General features: G+C 35.3%; 1 protein-coding gene across 13 annotated transcripts in view; it reads right to left on the bottom strand.

Annotated features, from left to right (window-relative positions):
- The window catches only part of CDC27 (cell division cycle 27), a 67,891-nt gene that overhangs the window by 19,381 nt on the left and 21,442 nt on the right, over positions 1–27,068 (bottom strand). For 3 of the 13 annotated variants that reach the window (XR_011422861.1, XM_001501543.7, XM_005597297.4), the window contains exons 3-12: positions 21,121–21,268; positions 19,394–19,519; positions 13,808–13,905; positions 12,906–13,060; positions 12,590–12,801; positions 11,518–11,632; positions 8,913–9,028; positions 1,996–2,095; positions 831–1,038; positions 450–622 (exon numbers count right to left, since the gene is read on the bottom strand). Coding sequence is in view for 11 of the 13 variants with exons in the window: in XM_001501543.7 (XP_001501593.1) it covers positions 450–622; positions 831–1,038; positions 1,996–2,095; positions 8,913–9,028; positions 11,518–11,632; positions 12,590–12,801; positions 12,906–13,060; positions 13,808–13,905; positions 19,394–19,519; positions 21,121–21,268 (1,451 nt within the window). In the remaining 2 variants the exon portion in view is untranslated. Of the gene's footprint in view, positions 1–449; positions 623–830; positions 1,039–1,995; positions 2,096–8,912; positions 9,047–11,517; positions 11,633–12,589; positions 12,802–12,905; positions 13,061–13,807; positions 13,906–19,393; positions 19,520–21,120; positions 21,269–27,068 lie in introns of all 13 variants that reach the window. The other 10 variants (XR_002811400.2, XM_023652325.2, XM_023652327.2 and 7 more) reach the window with 6 other exon arrangements.

Raw genomic sequence — 27,068 nt, 5'->3', positions numbered from 1 at the left:
GATAAAAGCCTTTTGATAAGGACATTGCATCCTTGATTACATGTAATTTTCTTCATAGCATCCTCCAGTTTATAAAACATACTAAATGCCGAAAATTCATCCCAGTGAGAATTCTATATATGATAAAGAATTTTGATCATAAATATCTATTACATGATAAATATATATTTTCAGATGCACCTGAGTAGGGTATAAATATTCCACATAAGAATGTATGGATGACTTGGGTTCTCCACAAATCTATCTCAAGTAATTCCAAAGAATTTGTATTCCTCACCCCTTAACACAAGAAAGAATTGTATTTATAAATTATAAATACTGAGAAAATAAATATAAAGACATTTCATAATAAATATTGACCTTTTAGATCTAGGCTTCTTAAGCATAGGTATTTTAATCAAATTTAAATTATCTCTAGAAAGGCATATATAATTGTCTTCTATACTTACTTGCATGTACTCTGAAAGTTCAAAATAGGCCCTTCCAATTTGGCACAGTACCCAACCAGTATTGTAGTGGTGAGAAGGTAGGTGGCTCAAAATATTTATAGCTTCTTTGCAGTTGTATGAACACAAAGCTAAATAACCTTTCCCCATTTCACGAAGAAGGCTCATCAAACCTTCTAGGAGAAAAAAATATAGTAAACAAAGGAGAAAACCACAATAAAATAGTTTGTTTTTCTAGAAAGGCTAATTACAAAATAATTCGTTAAGAATTCCAACATCTATCTAGAAAAAAATGGAAAGCACCTGAATGAACATAAAGAAATTTACTTTAAAAAGACTGAATAAAATAAAATAGAGAGAAGATATTAAGCACTTAAAACAGACCTGCTGCTGCTTTCTGTAGATTAAATGCCTGGATCTGAGGTGTGATTGTGGAGATTTTCCCTTCTGAAATGATGGAAGAGTCCAATTTTGTAATTTCCAGGCTATCATTTATGTTAGGTTGAGTTATTCCTCCTTTATTAGTTTTACTCTTTGTTTTTCTGTTTGGGATTTTAGGTGGAAATTTCATTTTTAATTTTTTGCTATTCTCCTGTAAAAAGGAGGAAAATCCCACACTTGTTATACTCATATATTTTAGACTCCCCAACCCTTTCTCCAATACTAGATATAATATAAATGTACACTCTCTGATTCATATTTTTCTCAGAAGAAATTTTATAAAAACAAAGTCTTCTAAGTCATTTAATTTTAAATGCAACTATCTGAAAATAAACAGAATTAACCAGTATTTAAGATAAATCAGCATTAAGTATTGCTCTTTTCTGAAAGCGTATCACTTTCATTTATTATTTAGTAAGTGGATGCACTACCTAATTGTCTCAGAGCATTGTAACTGATAAAATCGTTGATCTGTATGTGTCCAAATTAAAGATTGTCTATAATATCTGTCAGTGGACCAAGAAAATTTACCAAAGGTATAATGAGGCCCTCTAATTGTGCACAGAAAATTTCCATTTACCCTTTCCCCAGTAATACCATCTGACATAACCATAGTATACTGTAAAATCCACAACTGGAATTAGTACAATACTATCAACTAAACTACAGGACTTATTTGGATTTCATTGTTTTTATATGTACTTTTTTTGGGGTGTGCATAGTTCTCTGAAATTTTATCACATGTACAGATTTGTGTAATCACCCACCACAATAAGAATACAGGTGTGTTCTACCACTACACAGAACACACAAAATTCCACTGTGCTGTGCTTTAGGAGTCACATCCACCCCTCTGCCCCCAGTTCTAACTTCTGGTAACTGTTGATCTGCTCTCCATCACTATAATTTTGTCATTTGAACAATGTTTTATATTTATTAAAGGACCAAGAAAATTTACAAACTTTATAGATAGTCCTACAAGTTAAAAAAAGTTAAAAAAATTTTACATACGCTCCTAATTTATTTATTAGTGATAGAGTCACTGCTAAACAGAAATTTTAGAGGTGATGCATTGAGTAAATGTGACATATAGAAGTCTTTAAATTACCTTGGTTGTAGAGCTGTCACTAGTAAAAAGTCGTGAACTTCTTCGAGGCAGTGCATTTGGGGGGGATGTGATAGTGGGGCTCAATACCTGAGGTGTGGTGCTAAAAAAAATTACAAAAGCAGACATTTTTTTAAAAACTCAGTTTATGAACATTAACTGTTTCAATTCAGGTATATTAAAAAATATGGATTCATCATGTTTGCACTCTAAAGTTGATGACTTTGGTGAGCTCTCTTCTCATCCCTCTATGAAAACTCAGGATTTAAAAACTATTTGTGTTACCATAAAATGATAAAGATTACAAGACCAATTTTCACTCTATCTGAAATTGCTAATTTGAACTTAAAACAACCCACACAAAATTCTGTGTCAATAAATGGTAAACACATCTATAAACTATCTCTAGCCCTCATGTGCAACTATACCAAGTTAGAGAAAAAGGAAAAGATACTTGGACGTAGTCTAAATGCGCAATATTTGCTGACAAATAAATACCACTAGTACAACGGATATTTGAGAAGTTATTTACCTGTAAATTCAAACAGCTACATCAAGGTTTATTCTGTTTAGAGCAAGAGTCTAATAATTCCTTGCATACATGTTTTACTTTAAAGGAAAACTCTAAGATACAAGAATTCCATTTTTAGAAAGCAAGCAAACTTAAACCTAAAATTATTTAATTGAGAATGGCTATGGACTAAAACGGTTTACAGTTTCTACACTTCATGGGAAATCCTACTGGTTACCTAAGTTTGGGTCAAAGAGGCTTCTGAGAATAAAAGAGATGCTGACCAGTGAGTCAAGAATGCCCCAGCTGTGCTTAATCCTTTCAAAGGACAGAATCTCAATGTAGGGATTTCAACAAGTGTGGTCATTTGGATTGACCAATTAATTTTTTATAATTTTTTTTAGAGCAGTTTAAAGTTCACAGCAAAATTGAGGAGAAAGTACACAGATTTCCCATATACTCTCGGCCCTGACACATGCATAACCTCCCCCATTATCAACATCCCCTACCAGAGTGGTACATTCGTTATAGTCGACGAACCTACATTGACACCTCATAACCATTCGAAGTCTGTAGTTTGCCTTAGAGTTCACTCTTGGTTTTGTACATTCTGTGGGTTTGGACAAATGTATAACGGCATGTATCCATTATTACGCTATCATACACAATATTTTCACTGCCCTAAAAATCCGCTGTGCGCTATTCATCCCCTCTTCCCTCCGACTCCTGGCAACCACTGATCTTTTTACTGTCTCTACAGTTTTGCCTTTTCCAGAGATAAATTCTTTTTCTTTTTGCTTTTTCTCCCCAAATCCCCACAGTACACAGTTGTATATTCTAGTTGTGGGTCCCTCTAGCTATGGCATGTAGGACACCCCCTCAGCATGGCCCGACGAGCGGTGCCATGTCTGCACCCAGGATCCGAACTGGTGAAACCCTGGGCCACCCAAGTGGAGCGCGTGAACTTAACCACTCGGCCACTTGGGACCGGCCCCAAGACAAATTCATTTTTAAAGGTACAATATCCTTTATTTGGTAGGAACAACTACGGGTCATTTATACTACAAATGTAAATTATATTTAGTCAATAAGATTAGCTAATTATAGAAGAGTTTTGCCTGAGAAGTGAAAGGGGATAATTTCATAGCATGGAGCAGTTTATAGGGAGGACAGGACTGAGAAAGATGCTGAGATTGTTTTAAGTAGACAAAATGCTGCATGAGGGTAACATAAATCTTGTGGGGATAGAAGTGAAAAAAAACAATAAAAGGTTCTCGGTTTGGGAGATTAAAGACGACAAACTCTCCCTATATGAAATCTATATTTTCACGAGCATTCTGTTAGCTCCAAAGGGCTGTTTCACAAAAAACAAAGAAAAAGCCCAAAATCTGACAAGCACCAAAAAAATGAAGCAGGATACTGAATGAGTTTGAAACATTGGTTATATTGTATTAAATAGACATATCCATATATATGTGTGTATGTGTATATATCCTTATAACTTATATCTGTTTAATTAGGAGTACGACAATGAAAGGAGAGTGCTTCAGAAGCAGATTGTTGAGATTTGAAATCAGGTTCTATCACTTACTACCTCTGTGATTATGTGCCAGTTATATTAAACACTTTTATTTTTTTTGAGGAAGATTAGCCCTGAGCTAACATTGGCTGCCAATCCTCCTCTTTTTGCTGAGGAAGACTGGCCCTGAGCTAACATCTGTGCCCATCTTTCTCTACTTTACATGTGGGACACCTGCCACAGCATGGGTTGATAAGTGGTGCACAGGTCTGTGCCCAGGATCCAAATCAGCAAACCCCGGGCTGCCAAAGCAGAGTGTAAGACTTACTCGCTCCACCACAGGGCTGGCCCTTACTGAACACTTTTTAAGAAAGTTTTGTAAACAGTATCATTTTATGGTTTTTAAATAAAATATGAAATGTCCTAATAATTATAAGAGAACGCCTTGGAAAGATTATAGAAATGATTTTTAGAGGCTAACATATGTGGAGAAAATGATGACGCACAAACTTTCTTGGGTGATTTAGGTAAGAGAAATATGCTATTCTAATCATCTCTGAAAAACAACTTTCTAAATAAAAGAACAAACTTCTGCTGCCAATTATGATGGAATAACATGAAGTAGATTTACTCTCCCATCTTAAACAACTATAACACAGAACAAAAGATATGAAACAGTATTTTCCAGACACTGGACAGCAGGCAGCTCAAGCCTGAGGAGAGCTCTAAGGGCGCAGTGCAGGGAAGGGGACACAAACAGAGCTCAGTGGTCTCCTTGTGCTGAGAAGAAAATGTTGAGAATTCAGGGAAGCGAAGGTAGCTAGAGTCTGCAGGTCAGAGTACTGGAAAGGAGAGAGCTCCAAAGATCCGCAGGAATCCTCCTAGTTGAAAATTCATCAGTGCAGGTGCTTGAGCATTGTATAATAAAGAATTTGTCTGGTCTTTGTCCCAGGTTCTTGGGAGAGAGCTTCTAAATCCTCAGAATTTGCCAAGTGATAGGAGTGTCTTTGTTATTCATAGTGGGCCCCTGGCATCACACTTGAGTTTACGTTCACGAAGTGATGGATGGTGGGTCAGGATTGGGGGCTGGGCATGCTGGAAAGATCAATTACGGTATTAGAGGGTTGGGACTCTGAACTAGGTGATACCAGCCTGACCTCCTCCAGGAAGGAAAGGGTGGTTGGAGACTGAGTTTAATCATGTGGCCACTGATGCAATTTATCATGCCTACATAATGAAACCCCAATAAAAACTCAACATCAAGGCTAGGTTGAACTTCCTGGTTGGTGAACACATGGATGTAGAGGCAGGTGACACATCTTGATTCCACAGGGAGAGGACAGAGAAGCTCTGTGTTCAGGAGCTTCCCAGACCTCACCCTACAAGTCTCATTTGTCTGGTCCTGCTTTGAGTCCTTTAAAATAAAACTTTAATTGTAAGTATAGCACTTTCCTAGATTCTGTGGGTTGTTCTAGCAAATTATTAAACCTGAGGGGGTAGTGGGAACCCTCAAATTTGTAGGGAGTTGGTCAGAAGTACAGGTGGGCTGAGGAACCCCTGAACTTACAATTGGCAAATCAACAAGACTTGACGACGGTCTTGGTGAGACTGTGGCTTTAGCCTTCAGAGTCTATGGTAAGTCTGGGTAGTTAGCATCAGAACTGCATTACAGCATTGTAGTAAGAAAACTACCCAAATCTGGGAAAAGAACTACTGGAAAGGAGCACACAGAACAACTCTTGGAGCTCACCATGAGCTGAGAATAGCTCACATTTTCAATAGCCAGAGTGAAAAAACCTTGGCCTAAACAGGCCATTGAGTAGAGTCTCAAAGGGTACTGCTTCAATAGTGGGGCAAAATTATTCCAGACTAAAGGCTGCTCTTCTCCCACCAAACAAAACTGAAAAAGTAAGACCTGAAAGGATCAAACTGTTAACAAGTAACTGCATCCCAGATCAAAACTTAAAAATACTTAAAAGAATACAAAAAAGTCCAGCACTCAACAATGTAAAATTTCCAGTAACTGGCATCCCATCAGAAAAATACTAGGCATACGAAGAAGCTGGAAAATATACCCTATACTGAAGAGAAAAACCAATCAATAAAAAACAGACCCAGAAATGACAGTAAGATTTAGTAGAAAAGATCATTAAAAGAGCTATTATAAATAGATTCCATATGTTCAAAAAGGTAGAAGAAAGTATGGGTATGTTAAGGAGAGAACCAAATCAAACTTCTAGAGATGAAAAATAGAATGTCTGAGATAAAAAAAAATATACTGGATGGGACTAACAGCAGATTAGACAATGCAGAAGAAAAGATTAGTCAACTTGAAGACACAGCAATAAACAGTATCCAAAATGAAACAGAGAGAGGAAAAAGACTGGAAACAAAAATAAAGAGAATATTAGTGAATTGTGGGACAACTTTAAACAGTCTAATATACATGTACTTGGATTCCAAGAAGGAGAGAAAAAAAGCACATGACAAAAAAATATTTGAAGAAATAATGGCCATAAATTAGTTAAATTTGATGAAAACTATAAACTCACAGATCCAAGAAGCTCAATGAATTTGAAGGCCAAGAAAGAAGAAAACTACACTAGAGCACCTCATAATCAAATGGCTTAAAATCAGTGATAAATCTTGAAATAGAGAGAAGAGAGAGATTCCATATAGAGGAACAAAAATGAGAATGATGGCAGACTTCTTGTCAGAAATAATAAACATCAGAAGACAGGAAAGCAACATCTTTAAAGAAAAAAACTGTTAACTAGAATTCTATATCCAGTGAAAATATCTTTCAAAAACAAAAACAAAGCTGAAATAAAAACTTTCTTCTGACATACAAAAGCTGACAGAAATTCATTACCAGCAGACTTGGACTACAAGAAATGTTAAAAGAAATCCTTCAAGATGAAGGAAAAGGAAACCAAATTGAAATGTAGATCTATAGAAAGAAATAAAGAACACCAAAAATAGTAAATATGTGTGTAAGCATAAAATCAACTTCCTTTTCTGATTTTAAAAAATCTCTACAAGAGTCAACTATTTAACGCAGAAACTATAATGATGGACTATGGGTTTATAACACATAGAAGTAAAATACATGACAACAATAGCATAAAGACTGGGAGAGGAGCATGAAAGTATATAGTTCTAAGGTTTTACACTATACGTGACGTGGTATGATATTATTTGGAGGTAGACTTTGATAAATTAAAATGTATACTATGAACCCTAACACAACTTTAAAAAGACCAAATAAAGAGTAATTGTTAATAAGGTAATGTTATAGGGTGAACTGTCTGTCTCCCAAAAAGATAGCTTGAAGCCCTAACTCCCCAGTACCTATGAATGGGACCTTATTTGGAAATAGGGTCTTTGTAGATGTAATCAAGTTAAGATGAGGTCATTAGGGTAGGCCCTAATTCAATATGACTGATGTCTTTATTAGAGGAAGAAAATCTGGGTACAGAGACACACAGAGAAGATGACCGTGTGGAGATGGAGGCAGATACTGACTTATGCTACCACAAACTAAGGAATGCCTGGGGCCACCAGAAGCTGGAACAGAAAAGGAAGGATCCTTCCCTAGAGGCTTCAGAGGGAGTACAGCCCTGTCAATACCTTGATTTTTGGATTATAGCTTTTAGAACTGTGACTGAATAAACTTCTGTTGTTTTAAACCATCCAGGTTGTGGTACTTTGTTAACAGCAGATGTAGGAAACTAATACAGGCAATAAAGGAGATAAAATGGAATCAATAATACAAAGAACACAAAATTATTAATAGTTGATGCTTATTACAGTTAGTGTATTTGTTTTAAGTGAATATAAACATAATTCAGTAAATTATGTTTATATTTTCTTTAGGATTAGCATATACTCAGTCTACACAATGTTGCTCTGCAGGACTTGGGCTCCTTCTCATAACTGAGTCCTCCAAGCAATCACTGTCACCTGTCTGTGAGCTGGCACTCATGTTGAGATTTACCATCTTGGCATTTTAGAAATATTGAGGCCTTTTATATAGTCAAGGTATATGCACATGTGTCCGGTGGTTTTTTTTTTTTTTGGTGAGGAAGATTGGCCCTGAGCTAACATCTGTGGCCAATCTTCTTCTTTTTGCTTGAGGAAGACTACTGCTGAGCCAACATTTGTGCCAATCTTCCTCTATTTTATGTGGGATGCTGCCACAGCATATCTTGACAAGTAGTGCTAGGTCTGTGTCCCAGATTTGCACCTGTGAATCCCAGGTCACCAAGGCTGAGTGTGCAAACTTGACCACTACGCCACCAGACTGGCTCCCATCTGTGTCTGTTTTAAGATTTATGGTACATGTTCACGATTTTAGAAGGAGACAAAGTTGTATCTTTCTTTAAAAATATTAGCCATAATTTATTTTGAGTCCTTGAACAGGAAAAGAAATCCTATTTAACATCATTTCATTTCTGTGTGGGAACAGTTTCATTATTTGAAGATTTATTAGAAGATTAATTTTACAATGTGTTTATAGAAATGCATAACAGGGGAGGGGGAGAGTGAAATCTACGTGGTACGTGACCAATGGAGAAGATCACGTAAATAAGAAGAAAATTATTTTGGAGGAGTGTTCAGACTATCTAGTTTAAACAAATTCATGAGGCAATTAGAGTAAACTAAAAAGATATTTTAGCTAACTCTTGTCTTAACTGCATTCAACACTCAACTAAAAATAACACTAGTCTTTTCAGTAAGTGAGAAATTTCAAATTTGACATATTCAAAATTTATAAGAGTCATTCTAGAATTCTTGGGAGAATCAAAATCTGCCTAAAGTGAAGAAGTATAATCATGTTCTATACAAGAAAAGCTGAACAACATAAAATAATAACAGCATAATACATACCTTGTTTGTGGGCCAGAACTTTGTGTCTGTGCAACAAGAATTGGAGTTACCTCTCGACTATTTCCACTCTGTGAGAAGACAGACTTTGTTCCAGTTTGGCCGATTCTGGCAACAGACTGTAAAACACAAAAAGTCTAAGGTTTGTGAATTATAAATTGCACTGTGAATGAAAAAAGACACCATAATGCTCCCATCTACTTTTTCCCAATGCAAGATTTCATAATATATAGTGTCATCTGAAAACACAAACTATTAATATCATTATTAATGTTAATTATCGTTATATCAGAATGAACATCAGTCCATTTCCTCATTTTAACCTCAGTATTTTTATCGTCATACTATCCTTGCATCTTTCACTTTAGTTTCCAAGGAAAGGTTCAAAATTCCTGGAAGCCATTTATTACATACTTTTTCCAATTGGGGCTAAGTGCTAAAGAATTTTAAGACAGCTACAACTCTCAGGATTTACAATCTAACTTAGTACACATAAAAAAGTAATAATACAATAAGATTTTTATATCCTTTCTTTGACACTTAGTAAAAACAGTTCCATAGCAGTTCAGAGGAGTAGATTGAAAAGAAAGGTCATCTGTTTATTTTCTAAATTCTAAGGATATTGCACACAGAATTAATATTTCTTTTTGGTGTGTTCAATCCTTCATTAACTGCTCTCTGCTTCCTTGGAGTGGGAAAAAAAAATCTTTGCTTGCCCCTTCTGTCTTCTCTAATTTATTACCTTATTTCTATTCATCTTCATCACTTGGTTTCTTTACAATATGATCTATGACTATTGTATCAGTGGATACTTTTTAGTTTTTAACCACCAGATAATTTTCTTCAAAACTTACTGTTTCTTTGATAGCCACTGTACATAATTCTCAAACTGCACATTACCAATAATCACTAATAATCACTTTTTTACCAGATATTAAAGCCTTATATTGGCCTTTCCTGCATTCAACATCACTGATCATCCCCTCCCTTTTGAAACTTTGCATAATTTGATTATTTGCCCTACTACTTCACTTGCCGGTCCCTCTTCCTTCCACTGTTTTAAATTAAGTATATTCTGTTCCTTAGCTACATTCTCTTTCCCTAGGAGAGCCTGGCCATTTTAACAGCTTTAATTATTATTTCTACTATCAGGCCGCATCCTTTTTTCTATGACTAACTACCCACTAAATACTTTCACCTAATCTACCACACCTCAAAATAAAACTTCATAATCCCTCTTCCCCCTCCTTCCCCAAACCAGGACCTCTACATTCACCCAAGGGATAAAACTTAAAAGCAATTCTGGCCCTTCCTTATTTGACAAATAACTATGTACTGCACTCACCACTTGGTTTGATATTTTTAGTTGATACTGCATAGAGACCTACAAGGATAGCTTTTCTAGGAATGTCTTGTAACAGGCTCAGAAGAGAACAGAGGCAGGAGAGAACGAGACAGCAGGTGGCTTTTATTATTTGGGCACTGAAATCATGTACCTATTCACTGTCTAACTTGCCCTTGATTGCTATGGTTTGCCTGGTTTTGACCTACTTCACCTGGCACACTAACTATCATTCTACTACGTCTTCTCATAACTGTAATAAACTAATTTCTACAATTATATTTCACTCTTATAACAACACTCTTATAACAACAGCAGGTAGTTGCCAACATCTAAAAATCAGATTTAAAATAATCCACACATTAACTACTTTGCAGTTTGCTTTTTACCACTCTTGGAGCTCCTATTAGCACTTGTCAAGGAGCTATTATAGAAAACACATTTGCAGGCTCTAAGGAAGTTCAGGAATAAAAGAGTAAAAAAACAAGAAACATGTCTCGAGGAAGGTAAAGAGACTATATCAGCCACTCACATACTAGTATGACTTATTTAGCTTCCATTTCTTAAACATCTATTAAGTATGGCAATAGGCATTTTACATATATAACCTAATTTAATTCTCACAGAAGATATCCTGCACCACGGATGTTTTTTAAACAAATGGTACTTTGGCTGTACTGCCATAGACCTACATAAAAGAACAGTATAAAAAGAGTCTCAAAACTTGTTGCAGTATTCACTGTAAGGATGCTGTCAAATATTTTTCATTTTATTACACATTTACTATAAATTTACTACAAATCTATGAGGATCTACCATAAAAACTTTACTATCAGAAATAGCTGGCTTTATGAAAGTCAATTTTTTTTCCGGGTGATACTAGTACAATTAAAAAACAAACACAGGGGTGGGGACAAGTAAAACTATAACAGATATAATTTGTTATTTATATTCAGAGTAATAGAACAATCTTAACTTTGTTAAGGAAATTAAAAGTAAAAATCTGAATATGTTTGTTTAGCTATATGCTGAACTAAACTATACCAGTGAGTTATAATCCCATACGGCCAAAAAAGCAATCAGCTTTGTGTCTCCTACTATAACCAGGAGACTATGACAACGATGACCTTCTTTTACACTTAGATCAACAATTCTTAGGCCACAATTAAACAAAGTTAGATTCTCTCTGAAATTGCCTTTAACAGATTGGAATTTTAAATGAATTTCTTTCAACAATACCAGAACTGTATTTTACATGGAAAATACCTTTTTTGAAGGGGCTCCGGTGGATGGCACGTCAATTACAGAAGATGTATTAGTGTAGTTTTGTAAATAGGATCCATCTCCAGGACTTGGTGTTTCTAATGGCAAAATCCCAAAACTGAGAAGAGGTTGAAATCAAGGTGTCAAAAAGTCATCAAGGCATATATAAAGCAGCAGTATACTTAAATTAGAAGGTCTAAAAGGAAGAGAATGGCAAATCAGTCTTGGGGGCAGTGACGATCTGAGGGGCAGATTAAAAATAAGCTGTGAATGCAGACTATTCCACCCACCATAACTAAAAAAAACAAAACAAATAAGGAATTAAATTGAGCAGCAACTACCCATCTCAGGAGATTTATTAGAAATAAAGAAGAGTGGCTAAGATCCAAAAACCTAAAATCCAAATGATCAAATTACTTCAAATTCTTGGAATTTATGAGATTTAGACACTATTACAGAGAAAACGTCTCTCCATCTGTGGATTCAATGAGTTGCTGTAATCTCATGGTCAGGCTATTTGAGTAGCTCCCCGTCCCCGGGACCCAACGTATGGAGTCTGTTCTAGCATATAATTTGTTATTGTGATGCTTTCGGATATGTATCCTCTGGGCTGGGTTCCTGGATCTAAATATACATCTACATCTAATAATTTTGAGAAAATGTTTCATATTGATAGGTGTCAATCCTTCCTTCGTGTTTAACAATAACCATTGCTGTCACTGATTCTATCACAAGCATTCCAACAGTTCAAGAGGTTCACTGCTACTCAATGAAGCACAGTGGTAAAGACAGTATCTTTTAATGCATCTTCTAATACACTAGCTGAATAAGGCATATTTAAGAGTTTTAAAATTTTCTCTCACATTTAGATATTAAGTTTTTATCACAGGTACTGTATTTCTTTTACTTCGTTTTCTGAAAACAGAATAGGTCCATTACTGACTTAGTAAATGCCTCTATTTCCATAATGATTTAGAAGTTGCTGTTCATATTAATTTATATTACTAATAATATGAATTATTATAAGATTATTTAATATTATAGCACATTTTAAAGCATCTTTTGTTTGTCTTACCTTGGGGTTAATGGGCTAAGAGCAGCTGGTCCTCCTAATAAGCTTCGACCAGTTTTTGGTTTATTTTGAACCTGTTTAGATAATATGGAAGTTCCTGTTCCAAGAGGAACAGTATCTGGTGAAATTACAGCTGAATCAATATAAGACACTGAGGAATCCGTATTCAAGGAGTACTTTGAATTGGAAGATTCTAAATTCAGTCTGTTTAATTCCTGAAACAGAAAATTTCTACCATGTCATTTATGATACATTATTTAGGTTCAGATCATTCTTTTTCATTTTCATAATATTTTGAACACTAGCATATGATACTTACAATTGTATCCTGGGGTGTTTCTGTAAGAACTGTCTCAGGCTGTCTGTGAGATAAATTATGATTAGATACTAGCGTTGTGCAAGAGTTGGGCAGACAGTTGCTAAAGTTCTGTAAAGATGTTAATTTAAATGTTTGGTCAGGATCTGGCTTTTCACCTGTGAAGGAAAAAAATAAATGTTTGAGTCTGAGGAAACGAGGGTTAATTTTTTTTCAAGTACACATAATCAGCGGAAATAAGGCCTCATCCAGAATTTTAAAGTTCTCCTGTCTGTTTCAGCTACTCAAATTAACCTCCTTAAAGCCCATCCATCAATTTACTGTACAAGTTAACCCCTCAGACAAGGCTGTAAATTTAGGAACTAAACTGCAATGACACAGATTTAAATATAATAAATCACAGGGAAATGTAGATTTCTGTGTTTGTTTTATAGCAGAAAGCAACTAGATCTCATTTTGCTCAAGGTAAGGAGTGAGAGTGGAAAGTCAAAACCCCCTAGATACTACAGTGAAGTTTTAAGTACTTCCATGTATAGAGACACAACATTTTAAAAGATCCTTCATGCATCCTAGAGCATATTTATGGAGACACTCTCTCCCCATATTCTCCTGGTCTTTTACGTCACAGCTTCTGCTCCAGGCATTCTATTAACTTCTTATCCAGGAAACTATTTTGGCTAGTGATATACTCACAATACAACTCATTCTAGGGGACACAAGAAAGGCCACATTATTCCTGAAACATGATTCTACCTTATTTCTTGCTCTCAATTTTAACAGCCCTCAGCTTTGAAAAATATTTTTCTTGTCGATAGATAATTTGTATCACTCTCCAAAAATTAAGCAGGGGGGAAAAAAGAAGAGCAAATTGGGGAACCCTCGGCCAGCCACCCCTATAAACCTACCTATTTCACATAATGATTCAAAGGGGGACCAGAGGAAAGGATTTAAACTAAGGCTCTTTTGGTAACATTCTGATCCTTTGGCAAGCCGATCTGTCTTGCTGTAAAGACAAACAAACAGATTAGACAAGCTACAAAACCCGAAACATTTACTATAGAGAAATTTTTGGTATAGAACATTAGGTCAATCTCATATAAGTTCTGAGAGTACTCTTCTTGATAATTTCCTAAATTACCAAATTCCTCGTCTTACCATCTCCCAGTCTCTAATATTTAGGGCAGTTCAAGTCCAAAGTCAGATGAAAGCAAACAGAACACAAATTGAAAGGAACGCTAACAAAATAAACAAACTATCATTGCCTTCTTAAATATTACAATTACTTTTAATTTCCCCTCAGATACTAGAATTACTGAAGGAGATGTGGAAAACACCCAAATGTTTCAGCCTTATTCTTAATTTTTAATATAATATCCCGGTGGTAATTTCAAAAGTGACTTAAATGCTTTAAATACAGCATATTTAAATGATCAGATTTTCTAACAAAGTAGAGGTGGTAGCTCTTAATGAAAAGGAAAATTTATGCTTCTTTCTAAATCAGGGTATAAAGGCTTACATTGAGAAAGTAGACAAGATCTCTGGGACCATACATACTTGAAACAATACGTAGATTATTAGAACAGCATTGTTGCCTCCCTAGCTTTTAAATAGGAGGGAGGATGGGGTAGGGGGTTAGTGAGACTCATTCGAGCTTTCAGGTAAAAAATACTAATCACCTGCTCTGAGGTTGAAATTCTTCATTATCTAATGGAAAAAATTAAGATATAGCAATTCTTCCAAAATTCTAAGGTTTTATAAAGGACCAGAGGCATCTAACCAAGATTTTCAAAAGAACTCTCAAATGAAACTATCAGCGAAAACACATAATTTGTTTATGTGCTGTCAGTCTAATCTCAGAGAAGTGTGAAGAAGACTCTCTTGGGGAAATAGATATTAGTTTGCTTTACTTTCAGATTTTGCAAGTGAGTAGAAACTAGAATAAATGATGTAATAAAGAAAAGAAAATATCACCAGTTGAAGGATATCTAGCTTCCCAGTTACCTAATTTGAGCCAGTAAACACATGGACAAAGAGGGAAGCAGGAGTGGGAGGCAGACTTTCAGAAAATGTAAATAAATTTTATCAAACTAAGATTGTTTAGAAGAAATCTCTTAAAGGAAAAACTGTCACAAAAATGATATAATCATTTACCATTTAAAACAAAATATAGGAAACAAAGACAAAACATAAGAAGAACATTTTCTGAAAGTAATAGGAGTGGAAAGCGGCAAATCAATGCTTGGGAATTTTATCATAAGCACAGGAAAAGGAAAATACAGTGAAACCTCAATGTTTGAGGATTGCCATAAGCTTCCAACAGTTCTTATTGCTTCCCACCTAAACTGAGTCATGTTATACAGTCTCCTCATTTCTTAAAAAACTGACTATGGTTTGCCTACTTATCTTTCATGTGTGTTCTCTTGAAATTGATTATAAGAATTCTTTTTTTTAAAAAAAATTTTATTTTTTCCCTTTTTCTCCCCAACGCACCCCGGTATATAGTTGTATATTCTTCGTTGTGGGTCCTTCTAGTTGTGACATGTGGGACACTGCCTCAGCGTGGTTTGATGAGCAGTGCCATGTCCGCGCCCAGGATTCGAACCAATGAAACACTGGGCTGCCTGCAGTGGAACGTGCAAACTTAACCAGTCGGCCACGGGGCCAGCCCCTGATTATAAGATTTCCGATGACAGAAAATTAGATCTTTCTCATTTTTATATTCTCTCTTTCCTGTTTTCAAGTAGCCTTGCCCCCTTGCTTTGCTTGCAAAATGTAACATAAAATAGATGCTTTTATTAATAATTTTTAAAGTTGCATCGAGTAGACCATATGAATTATTTAAATGGCCAGAAAAGTGGTGGACAAACTGATTTAAGCAAAGATAAAATAATCTATTTAAGGAAAAATACTCTGGAAATCTAAGAGGTGATCTTCTGTGATGAAAATGCTGTATACATATTACTCTTATGCTGTATATATATTACTGGAGAAGAGTATTGTAATATTCTTCTAATTTAAATTAAATTTTCTTTTTACTTTAGCAAAAGGAAAATTCTCTTAAACTTTTGGTAAGTTGCCAAGGCTGATTTTTATAATAAGCCATGATCTGATTAACAGACCATAAAATAGAAGAAATTTAAAACAAAATTAGTGTCTGCTAAGAGGAGATTAGATACACACATACACAGATAGATATAGATATATGTATAAATAATATAAGAGCTAATGGGGGAAGAAACCAGGTGAGGAATTATAATATTCTAATATGGTAGATAAATCTCTAGAGAGATAAAAAGGGAAAACGATTTAAGAAAATTAAACTACTTGGAGCTCCAACTTTAGATGGAAGTTTTCACTAAAATTCAAAAAGAAGTTTTCCAGAGAACTAAGAACCAGACTTAGCTGTGTCCTAAACATAGAAGTCTCATGTGAATATGTAGACAAAAAGACCAATTAAGTGTCTAGCAAATACTGGAGATAAAAAAGATAACCTAACAAGCAGTAGCTACAAAACTGCGACACATATGTATCCAGATTACTGTGTGCAATTTTGGTCACAAGACAGGCATATGATGGTTGAAATGAAAAGCTAGTTTTGGGAGCAGGGTTGTCCCCGTTTGCATGCTTAACCTTTTACTCTTTATGATGAATAGAAATAACCCATCCTTATTCCTCCGAAGGAGGAGGAAAAAAAATCATCTTCATGGTTAGAACCTGATTTAACTGCACCTTCAAGAACCCATAATAATCTTGTTTTAAAATAATTAGTAATATATATACAGCATTTTTGTGATTTTAACACTTTATCTTGTTTTACTAAACTTTATTTTGAAATAATTTTAGACTCACATAGAAGTTGCAAAAATAGTACAGAGTTCCCATGTACCCTGCACCCAGCTTTCCTCAATAATAGTATCTGTCATAACCACAGTACAATTATCAAAACTGGGAAACTGACAGTAGCATAATACTGTAAACAAACCAACAGACTTTACTTGGATTTCAGCAGTTGTACATGCACTCATTTGTGTATAGTTTTATGAAATCTTATTGTGTAGAGATTTGTGTAACCACCACCACAATCAGGATATAGAACTGTTCTAACATCCCAAAGAAACTCCTTCAGCTGCCCCTTTATAGCCACACTCTTGCCCCCACCATTGATCTGTCTCTATCACTATAATTTTGTCATATCAATAATATGATATAAATGGAATCACACAGTATGCAAACTTCTGAAATTGGCCTTTTTCACTTGCCATAATGTCTTTGAAACGCGTCCAAGTTATTGTATCTATCAATAGTTTGTTCCTCTTTATTGCTGAGTAGTAGTCCCTTGTATGGATGTACTTTGTTTATTTACCCACTGAATTTGGGTTGATTCCACTTTTGAGCTTTTACAAATAAAGCTGCTATGAAAATTCATGTACAAGAATCATTTTACATTCCCACCAGCAATGTATGAGAAATCTCACTGCTCTGCATCTGTACCAGCACTTGGTACTGTCAGTAGTTTTTATTTTAGCCATTCCAATAGCTGTATAGTGGTTTCTTTTTTTTTTTTTCCTCAAAGATTTTTTATCTTTTCTTTTTCTCCCCAAAGCCCCCCGGTACATAGTTATGTATTTTTAGTTGTGGGTCCTTCCAGTTTTGGCATGTGGGATGCCACCTCAGCATGGCCTGTTGAGTGGTGCCATGTCAGCGCCCAGGATTCGAACCAGCGAAACCCTGGGCTGCCAAAGCGGAGAGCGCAAACTTAACCAGTCAGCCACAGGGCTGGCCCCTGTGTAGTGGTTTCTAATGGTGGTTTTTATTTGCCTTTCCTTAATGACTAACGATTTGGTACATTTTTTCATGTGCTTATTTACCATCCATATATATCCTCTTTGGTGAAGTGTCCATTCAAGTATTTTGCCCATTTTCTAATTTCTAGTTTTCTTATTATTGAGAATTCAAAGAAACAAAACTTTTTCCATCAAGTTTTTCTTAGTTACCATCATACCCCTCTTCTTAACCAGATAGACCTGATTATTCCCTCATTTGAACAAAATATTGCTCAAATTTTATCATAGCACTTTTACTGTGATGATAAAAACTTACAAACTTTTGTAATTATGTTAAGTGAAATAAGCCAGATAGAGAAGGATAATCTCTGTATGACTCCACTCATATGAGGAATTTGAACATGTGGACAAAGAGAACAAATTAGTGGCTATCAGGGGAAAGGTGGGGTGTGGGGTGGGTACAAAGGGTGAAGGGGTGCACCTACAACACGACTGACAGACAATAATGTACAACTGAAATTTCACAAGATTGTAAACTATCAACTCAATAAAACAACAAACAAACAAAAACTTATAAACTTTTGTTTACTGCTTCTCTATTCCTACTCTATCACAAACCTTTCGGGGTGGGAACTGTGAGTGATTTATCTTTACATTTCCAGTGCCAGGTACTGTCTCTAGCCATCGGAGATGGATCTCAGAAGCTCCTGAACACATGACAAGAAGCATCATAGCTGCATGAACTAGATTTATTACTTCAAGTCCTTCTATTAAGATAAATGAAGATATTGATATTATACTTTACTTACTCCTGTTCACAAAAGAGGGGTGTCATCTGAAAATGAGCCCCCAAATTCAGCCAAATAATTTATTCTGTTCAAAAGGGCATTTTCAAGGTTTTGAGAAACTACTATTCAAACTAGCCTCAATTTATCTTAAAACAAATGCTATCCTATTCTTCAGACAAGGATTCCTCAACCATTTCTCCCATGATAGGAGACAGATGACATTTACATATGAGGTGCACCCCCACAGGCAGTTGAACAATTCCTATTACCGAATTATATCTCTACCGCTTATTCCCTGACTCAAAGGGCATTTCAGAATAAAAATCAAGTGAGAACAACATTATTATAATAAAAACTTTGAACCACACTCACTTGCATTTAAAAGATTGAATTTAAATAAATGTAGATAAATTTTAAAATTACTTGCAAAATCACTATTATTTCAACTACAACTGTAGGAAATTTCTTATGACACACCTCAAAATTATTATGACATATCAGATGGGAATTGCTATTCTTTATTACTGAAACTTGCCCTCAAGCCTCCTTCTAAGGAGCAGCAGTGAAATTTAATATTAGAGAAGGAACTTCACTCTCTTCTCCTTTTACCTCAGTGGATCACACAAAGATATTCTCTTCACCCAAGGTAAAAAAAAAAAAAACAAAACACACCTCATATGCACACTCAGTTGTTAAGCAGTGCTGCTGTAGCTATTATTATGAAGGCAAAGTAGACAGCCAAAAATGGGATCAACATCTCCACTATTTTACAGGCTTAACAAGGTCATTGAAATAGAAGACTGTGTACTACTTTACCCAATTACTATTTGATAAACACAGGTCAACATAGGTTTTTTAAACCACAAAGCATTCTAGTACTAGAAACAATTTTCTGGTAATTTGAATCATTGCTACTTACCAATATACATGTCCCAATAATGAAAGAGTAAAGCAAGCTGAATCACCAAACTCAGTAACAATATCATCATGGCTTTTCTGCTTATTAAACACTCCACCAGATAAGATCTGTTCCCCTTCTGCAAGCCTTTGAAACACAGATTTACAGATTTTAAAAAGTCAATATAAAAAACGCTTCATCACCAATGTACCTCTTACTATGGAGAGAAAGTAAAAAATTCATGGTACCTTTAGAATAGCAATAAATATGTAGTTAGAATCATTTGGGAGACTGGGAATTTACGATCTTAAAATTCCAGTCTCGCCTTTAAAAACAAAACCAGTTAAATTTAGTCTCTGTATGTACAAATCTAGTCTGGGCAACATACTCACTACTCATGTCAAAACAAATGGAAGACCATTATTCTGGGGGAAAAATATGAATGGTTCTTCATAAACAGATGTGGTGTTCTTAGTTCTCTAACTCCTTGTAATAGGAATTTGCAAGCAAATTAAACAAGACTAACATATTTTAATTAAAAATTGCCTCAGTAATTTCTAGGTTTATAAATGAAACTTGAATAGCATCTCATCTCTTTTTATTTGTCAGTTATGTTTTCTTGATATAGAAAATCACAAATGTTCCCCAAAGGAAAAAAATTTGCCTGATTTCACTATATATTTTTAGCATATCAGAGTTTGCAATGGTTTGTGTTTTAAAGTTTTTTCCAAATCATGATGTGGAAAACTCTCAAGTAAGTTTACAGAGCACATCCCAAATATAAAAGATCATATCTAAAGTTCTTTTACTGTCAGTGGGACTTCTAAAAAAAAAAACTATAAGTATTTGTAAGTGGGATCAGAAGGTCTAATATAAGAAGTGGCTTAAGAAACTGGCAAATTACATAAGTAAGTAGATTTTTAAGAATTTAACAGAATCTTTGGAGTAAAAATAATTCAATAAATATCTCATAAGTTTTATAGATATTTTAGCTAACTTTAATTTAAAAGTCATCAATTATACAATGGACAAATAAAATAGTTATTAATCGGGCTACAGAGACTTTATGAGGCTTTTTTGCATCCTTTTACCATAAATCTTCAAACTAAACACACATACAGGCTTTCACAACTGTCTAACTGTTTAGTCACTTTTACCATCACTTCATCTCTTAGAGCACAGAAAAGAGTTTAACAGAACATTACCTATATCTCTAGCTGCCTCCAGATTCAGAATAGGGACAGCTGACTTGCTTTAACTATAATATGCAAAAGAAGTACTCTCCTCAATCTGCTCCCTTGCTTCAAAGGGGTCGGAGTAGTGATTCCCAAATACAATGATCTTGAAAGGCAAATAATTACAGAACTACCTAGACACAATGGAGCATTAATCCCAGGTGAACTGGTAAGTAGGTTTTCAGGCTTATTCTAATCGGTCTAACCAGGAAAGCAAAGGAAAAGGAAATTACACTTAGTATCATTTTAGAAAATGATACGAATTAGTTACAATTTAAGTTTCTCCAGAGTTAAATTCTATTATATCTTACCATAACAATAAAATTTCTCCATAATTTGCCACAAAAATAATAATGGCCTAGCTAGGAGTATAAACATTTCAAAAGTTACTGAAATAGACAAATCACTACTACCAAAAAGGGAGAAAGAGAGTCAATCAGTTTAATCCATCAAAAAGAATTTTATCCAAAATTCTACAGTGTAAGTATAACAAAATTAGATTTAAAAACTTACTTGCTGAGATCAACACAACATTTTGCAAGCAGGTATTTACACTGTGGTGTAGTACAACTGTGTCCTTTCAAGAGTCTATATGCTTTGTATGCCTTTCCTGAGCGGTAGTAACAGGTTGCCAGTAAAAACAAGGCTTCTTCTGAGTGTACTAAGAACACATATGGAAAAAAAAGAGGCTATTATTTAGTATGTTGAATGGTAATTATTGTTTATCTGGTAATAAAAAAGTTTAGCAACAAAAAAATGAGGGATGTTATTTAATATAAAACAATAATTTATTAATACAAATTTGAATTAAGGAGAAATACTTTGCTGATAGAAAAGTTAGTTCCCCGAGTCCTGATTACCTTCTTCCTATAAGGAACCAAGGAAATAATACCATGAAGACAATCATGGTATTCTCTGTAAATCCTCAAGAAAAGCAAACACACACACCCATACCTTTAAATAGAAAAATATCACATAGAAACAAGATGTTTTACTGGTAGTCTAATAGACTCTTTGAGAGGATAGAAGTCAATAAACCTAACTGACAAATCTGGAATAATTTCTACATTAAAAGAGGACCAGATTGAAAAAAAACCCCACTTATTTCTAATACCAAGTAGACACAAAATTATATTTAAGGTAATTTAAGATAAAGAAAAAAAAATTCTAAATTGTGAATACCTATATTGTTTAAACACTCAATCAAGAGACTTGATACTTGTACAGTAACAATAATTAAACTGCTCTCCAAGAGCAAGAGCTGAATTATTCACCAGACTGTCGCCTATTCTCTACATTAGGAAATGCCCCTTCCGTCTCAGTTAATGAAATGTGGTATTTTCCCCCCTATTTACTCTCTCCCAAACTGAGTATCTCCTCATTTCTATCCTCACAACCAACCCAGATGAGAGTTTATAGAAGCAACAATGGGGGTATCAAGAAAGAGGGAAAATCACAAATCTGTGCTTCTAAAAATGGGTTATATAATAATCTCAGGCTGAGGGATCTCCTACGCAAGTGGTTCTCAAAGTGTGGTCCCCATACTAGCATCAGCATGACTTGGGAGCTTGTTAGAAATGGAAATTCTTAGGCCCCATCTCAGACCCACTAAATCAGTAATTCTGGGAGTGGGGATCAGCAATCTGTGTTTAACAAACCCTTCAGGTGATTCTGATGCATGCTAAAGTTGGAGAATCACTGTTCTAAAGTACAAGATAAATTCGCCACATCTTCTTGAAAAGCTGACTCAAAGATTTGGGATAAAAAAGTAATTTGAAATTTTACTCTCATAAAGGTTTTTCTTGTCATATATACGTACAAGCAAAAACCAACAGCAACCCTTCTTCTCTGCTCCATCTTATGATTTTTCATGAAACCTTACTATAAAAACAATATACAAATTATATGTAGTAAATGATAAGAAATTTTGGCACACACGTGTAATGAGATGTACAGTAGTACTAATGCTTCATAAGAAAAGAATGACTGGGGAGGTCTACTGCAGGTGGCAACAAAGTGTTAATTTCACTGAACTACAAGTGCTAATTCACATGAGTGAGAAAGTGTGATTTCTTCTAAATTCTGCAAAGGCCCAGTTTCTTGTCAACTTAATTAAATTTTTAAAAACTATTGATAACACCAATAAACAATGGCTCCCAAAAACTAGTTTAACTACCAGCCATAACAATGCTTTATCAAATGTTTTGCTTACAAACAACTGATTATGTTTAGGTCCATTTATCACTGGAGTAAAATTAAATGCAATAAAATATTAACATAAAGACAACAAATATTCTGTGTGTTTGGGTGTCTGTGGTTTTAGTGTCATACTTCAATTACCTTTGTGAAGTGTAGTAATTTAAAAACTATATTTTCAAATGGGAATATGGATTGGAAGTTTAAGCAACCCTTAAGATTAATCTAACTATAAGATAATGGAGTAAATCCAGAACAATTCGAAGAGTCGTGAGAGACATGGGGAGTTGATGCTCACGAGAAATAACCTGACAGCCCCAAATACAACTAGTGAACCAGTAGTAAGTAGCTATAATAAATCTAAGAAGCATAGAGTATTGACAAATAGATTTCATCTGGAACACTAACTCTGACTTGACAGTGGCTGCCTTAAGTGCTAAATTCAGAAAAATTCTAAAGCTGATCATGGCTTAGCTAGCAAGTGTGTAGAGGTCAAAATAACAGGATCTGCAAACAGTTATAGATGTCTGCGTGACATTTATTTTACTGTCCTTTACTTAGAGCCTTAATTAAAACACGTGATTTGGAATTATAAGGTCCATAACACATTTTATAATCAGGAATAAAGTGAGCACTGACTCCATGAAGTCACCGTTTAAGTAATAAGAAATCAATCACGCACTAGTTAAATTATGGTACATCCACATGATGGAACACTCTACAGGTGTCAAAAAGACTGACATAGGGTCCGGCCCCATTGCTGTGCTCCACTTCGGCAGCCCAGGTGCATGGGTTCAGATCCCAGGCACACAACTACTCCACTCACCAGCCATGCTGTGGAGGCATCCCACATACAAAAGAAGTGGAGGAAGACTGGCACGGATGTTAGCTCAGGGCTAATCTTCCTCAAAACAAAAAACAAAGAAAAACTGACATAAAAAGATTCCCAGAATGCACTGTGAAGTGAAAAAACAAATAAGAAGTTGCAGAACAATACTGAAGCTCCTCTTCTTCCAAACAGGTTAGGCTTCAAAAGTTGAAAGGTCATTTAAAGCAAGTCCAAAATAATTAAGAGGGGTTTAAGCTTGCACCCTCCAGCTACATTTCCCTTAAATAAGAAAGTGAATAGTCCTTCAGGGCTTTCAAACCAGACAGACATCTCTTCTTCATGTTGACTTATAATCTAAATGAGCAGCCTTTTCCAAAGTGGACTAGTTTTGGGAACACTTACAAGTTTGCTGAGGTGAGTGTTCTCTATTTAGCCTTGATAAACTCTACAAATATCAGAGTTTATCTCAGCTATTATCTACATCTAAGGTATAAATATCTTAGAGGTTAGATTCCTCTTGCTTCCCTGTCATGAACTTTGACGCTGTAAGTATTCAAAGGGCATAGAATCTATGGAATCATTTATGATTTGTGATACACGTTTCAACTTGATAATCTTTTAAGTTCTTACATCAACTACAGGCAGTGCAGCACATGGATCAGAGTACTGACTCTAGAGTCAACTGCTTGGGTTCAGATTCTGGCGCTACCATTTATTAGCTATGTGACTTAGGGCAAGTTAACTTCTCTGACCCTCAATATTTTCATCTGTAAAATAAAGACATAGTGACACCCACCTTTAAGGGTTGCTGTTATGATTAAATGAGTTCATGTATGTAGAGTACTTAGGATAGTGCCTGACACATAGTAAGAGCTATATTAGCTATTAACAAATTATTATTATTGGCCTTCTCCTAAATTTATGATACCTGAATAGCCAACTGATATTAATGTGGGGGTACACAAATGTGACATTGAGCCACAAGCTCAAGGAATTCCATTTCACCACTATTTTTTACTGACTGTTTTCAATTGCCTGGGTGCTGTGCTTTTCATACGTTGCATCCTTCTGAGTCATTTCTGTTCCTGAACACTTTATCTACATATACTACTTCAGTATTTGAATACTATTCCCAATTTTTATTTTCTCTACATTTGTTTACATCCTCAACTCCAGTACTAACTGGTTTTATATTTCTTGTATATGATGGGGTTAATAATGTTTTTAAATCCTTTGAAACCATGCTTGGAGTAAATATACCACAGATAAGAGGGCTGGAGGAAATTTAAAAAGGCTCCTTAATGTTTGAGGCGGGATACGGCAATACATGAGGAGAAAACAGATGACCAAATTGTGCATGGCTCTGCAAGCTGTGTAAAGATTTAGGATAGATCCTTACAGCAATTAAATATCTGTGAAGGGTTTTAAGAAGGAAAGTAAAGAAAATGGGTTGATTTCGGACAGGAAAAGGGAAGAGGCTGGGAAGGGCAGTCAGTTAGGAAGCTTTTCTAGTAAGAGAGAGTGGTGTCGTAGATTATGGTGGGAATATTATGAATCCAGCTTTGCATGCATTGAGTTTGATGTGTCTGTTTCACAAGCGTGAAACATCTAAGTTAGTGCAATGAAATAGTTCAGTCACGGATAAAAAGAAGTTCATTGGGAAGAGTAAAGTCTTAATTCATTAACACAATAAAAATGAAAACTATGAAAATTAAAAAAATATCATCTTTTTCACTCACAAGCATTTAACTACAACAGTAAAAGGACAGGCTAACAGGCCAGCCATTCTTTCAGTGCCCCCATAGCACAAAGTGACTTGAATTCTGAGCAACAAGATATATTTATCAAATTTTCCACCAAAAATGACCTAAAAAGGATATATTATGCCACATTTTAGTAGTAGTATAACATTTCCCCTCAATGACGACCTTAAAACAACCTGGTAGTTTTTTTAAATGTTGCCTTTTGTAGTCAAATATTTCTGTGAGTTTGGGCTCTCAATATCATGGCTAAGACAGAGAAGAAAAACAGATGCTGAACCTTTTACTCTGGTTCAGTTTTCTTCAACTGAGCCAAATTTACTGAAATTGATATATCCAATTCAATTTCTACATCTGGCCCAGTAATCATTAAGACAGGTAGAAAAGTGGTGAACAATTTTATAGTACCTTAAAATGTATTCATATTTAAAAATAAACATTTTGTAGTGCAGGATGCAAAATCTACATTAAGATAAAACACTAGGGCCAGCCCTGGTGGCCTAGTGGTTAAGTTCGGCACACTCTGCTCTGGTGACCCAGGTTCAGTTCCTGGGCTCAGACCTACACAGGTCTGTGAGCAGCCATGCTATGATGGTGGCCCACATACTAAAAAAAATAGAGGAAGACTGGCACAGATGTTAGCTCAGGGTGACTCTTCCTCAGCAAAAAAACAAAACAACATAAAACACTAGTTCAAACAATTTTGAGCTTTGGCCTGGGACCCTCAAAACAACCAAGCGAATACATGTTAACACAATGTCTTCAGCTATTTCTTTTTCTTTTCCTCTTCCCAGTTACAATCACCAGGCCCATATGATCTCACAGATAGCAATTTTTCATCTTTCCCCAGAGGTCCTGAGCACTTCCTTACAAAACACCATGTACCCAGGGGCTAGCCTGGTAGAGTAGTGGTTAAGTTCATATGCTCCACTTCAGTGGCCCAGGGTTTGTGGGTTCGGATCCTGGGCACAGACTTACACACCATTCATCAAGCCACGCTGTGGTGGCATTCCACATATAAAATAGAGGAAGATCGGCACAGATGTTACCTCAGGGCCAATCTTCCTCGCCAAAAAAACCCCCCAAAAAACAAAAAAGCCCACCATTACACAAAATTTACATCTCATTAGTTTTCTGAATATAAATAAATCATATCTATCTCTCTAAGGACCCACCATTTTGGTTGTATTAATGTATTCTTTCCCCAAAGAGTCTAAGATGGTTTCTATTTGTTCCTAATCATGTATTCTATTCATCCCTAACCGTTAAATATATATAATTACAATTAAAAACCTTACAGAATTTTAGAAGCACTATATGCTATCTACCAGAACAAGGGAAAAAGCTTTAAATCTATTTCCTGTCCAACAGTTAATTAATTAGCAATGGGAAAACACCTTGGTCAAGGAGATCAGGTATTGCCAGTGGAAAGGAAAAATAGGTGCTTATAATGGTGGAGGGGGATGTGGAGGGAGACAGATTAGGACAGTTTTTTCAAACAGCAAGTCTCAATTCACTAGTGGACTGTGAAGTCAATTCAGTGGGTACCAACTTGCACTAAAACAACAGACACTCAAAAAGAAAATATTAGAGTGCATCATATACAATAAGGGTAAAAAAAAAAAAGTCTGAAAAGCCACTGTATTAGGCTATGCTAGGGGAGAGAGTGAACTTGT

Source organism: Equus caballus, chromosome 11 (genome assembly GCF_041296265.1).
Source record: "Equus caballus isolate H_3958 breed thoroughbred chromosome 11, TB-T2T, whole genome shotgun sequence".
Classification (NCBI taxonomy): domain Eukaryota; kingdom Metazoa; phylum Chordata; class Mammalia; order Perissodactyla; family Equidae; genus Equus; species Equus caballus.
The sequence above is the reverse complement of the archived record's forward strand: the minus strand, read 5'-3'. Positions and strand labels throughout refer to the sequence as shown.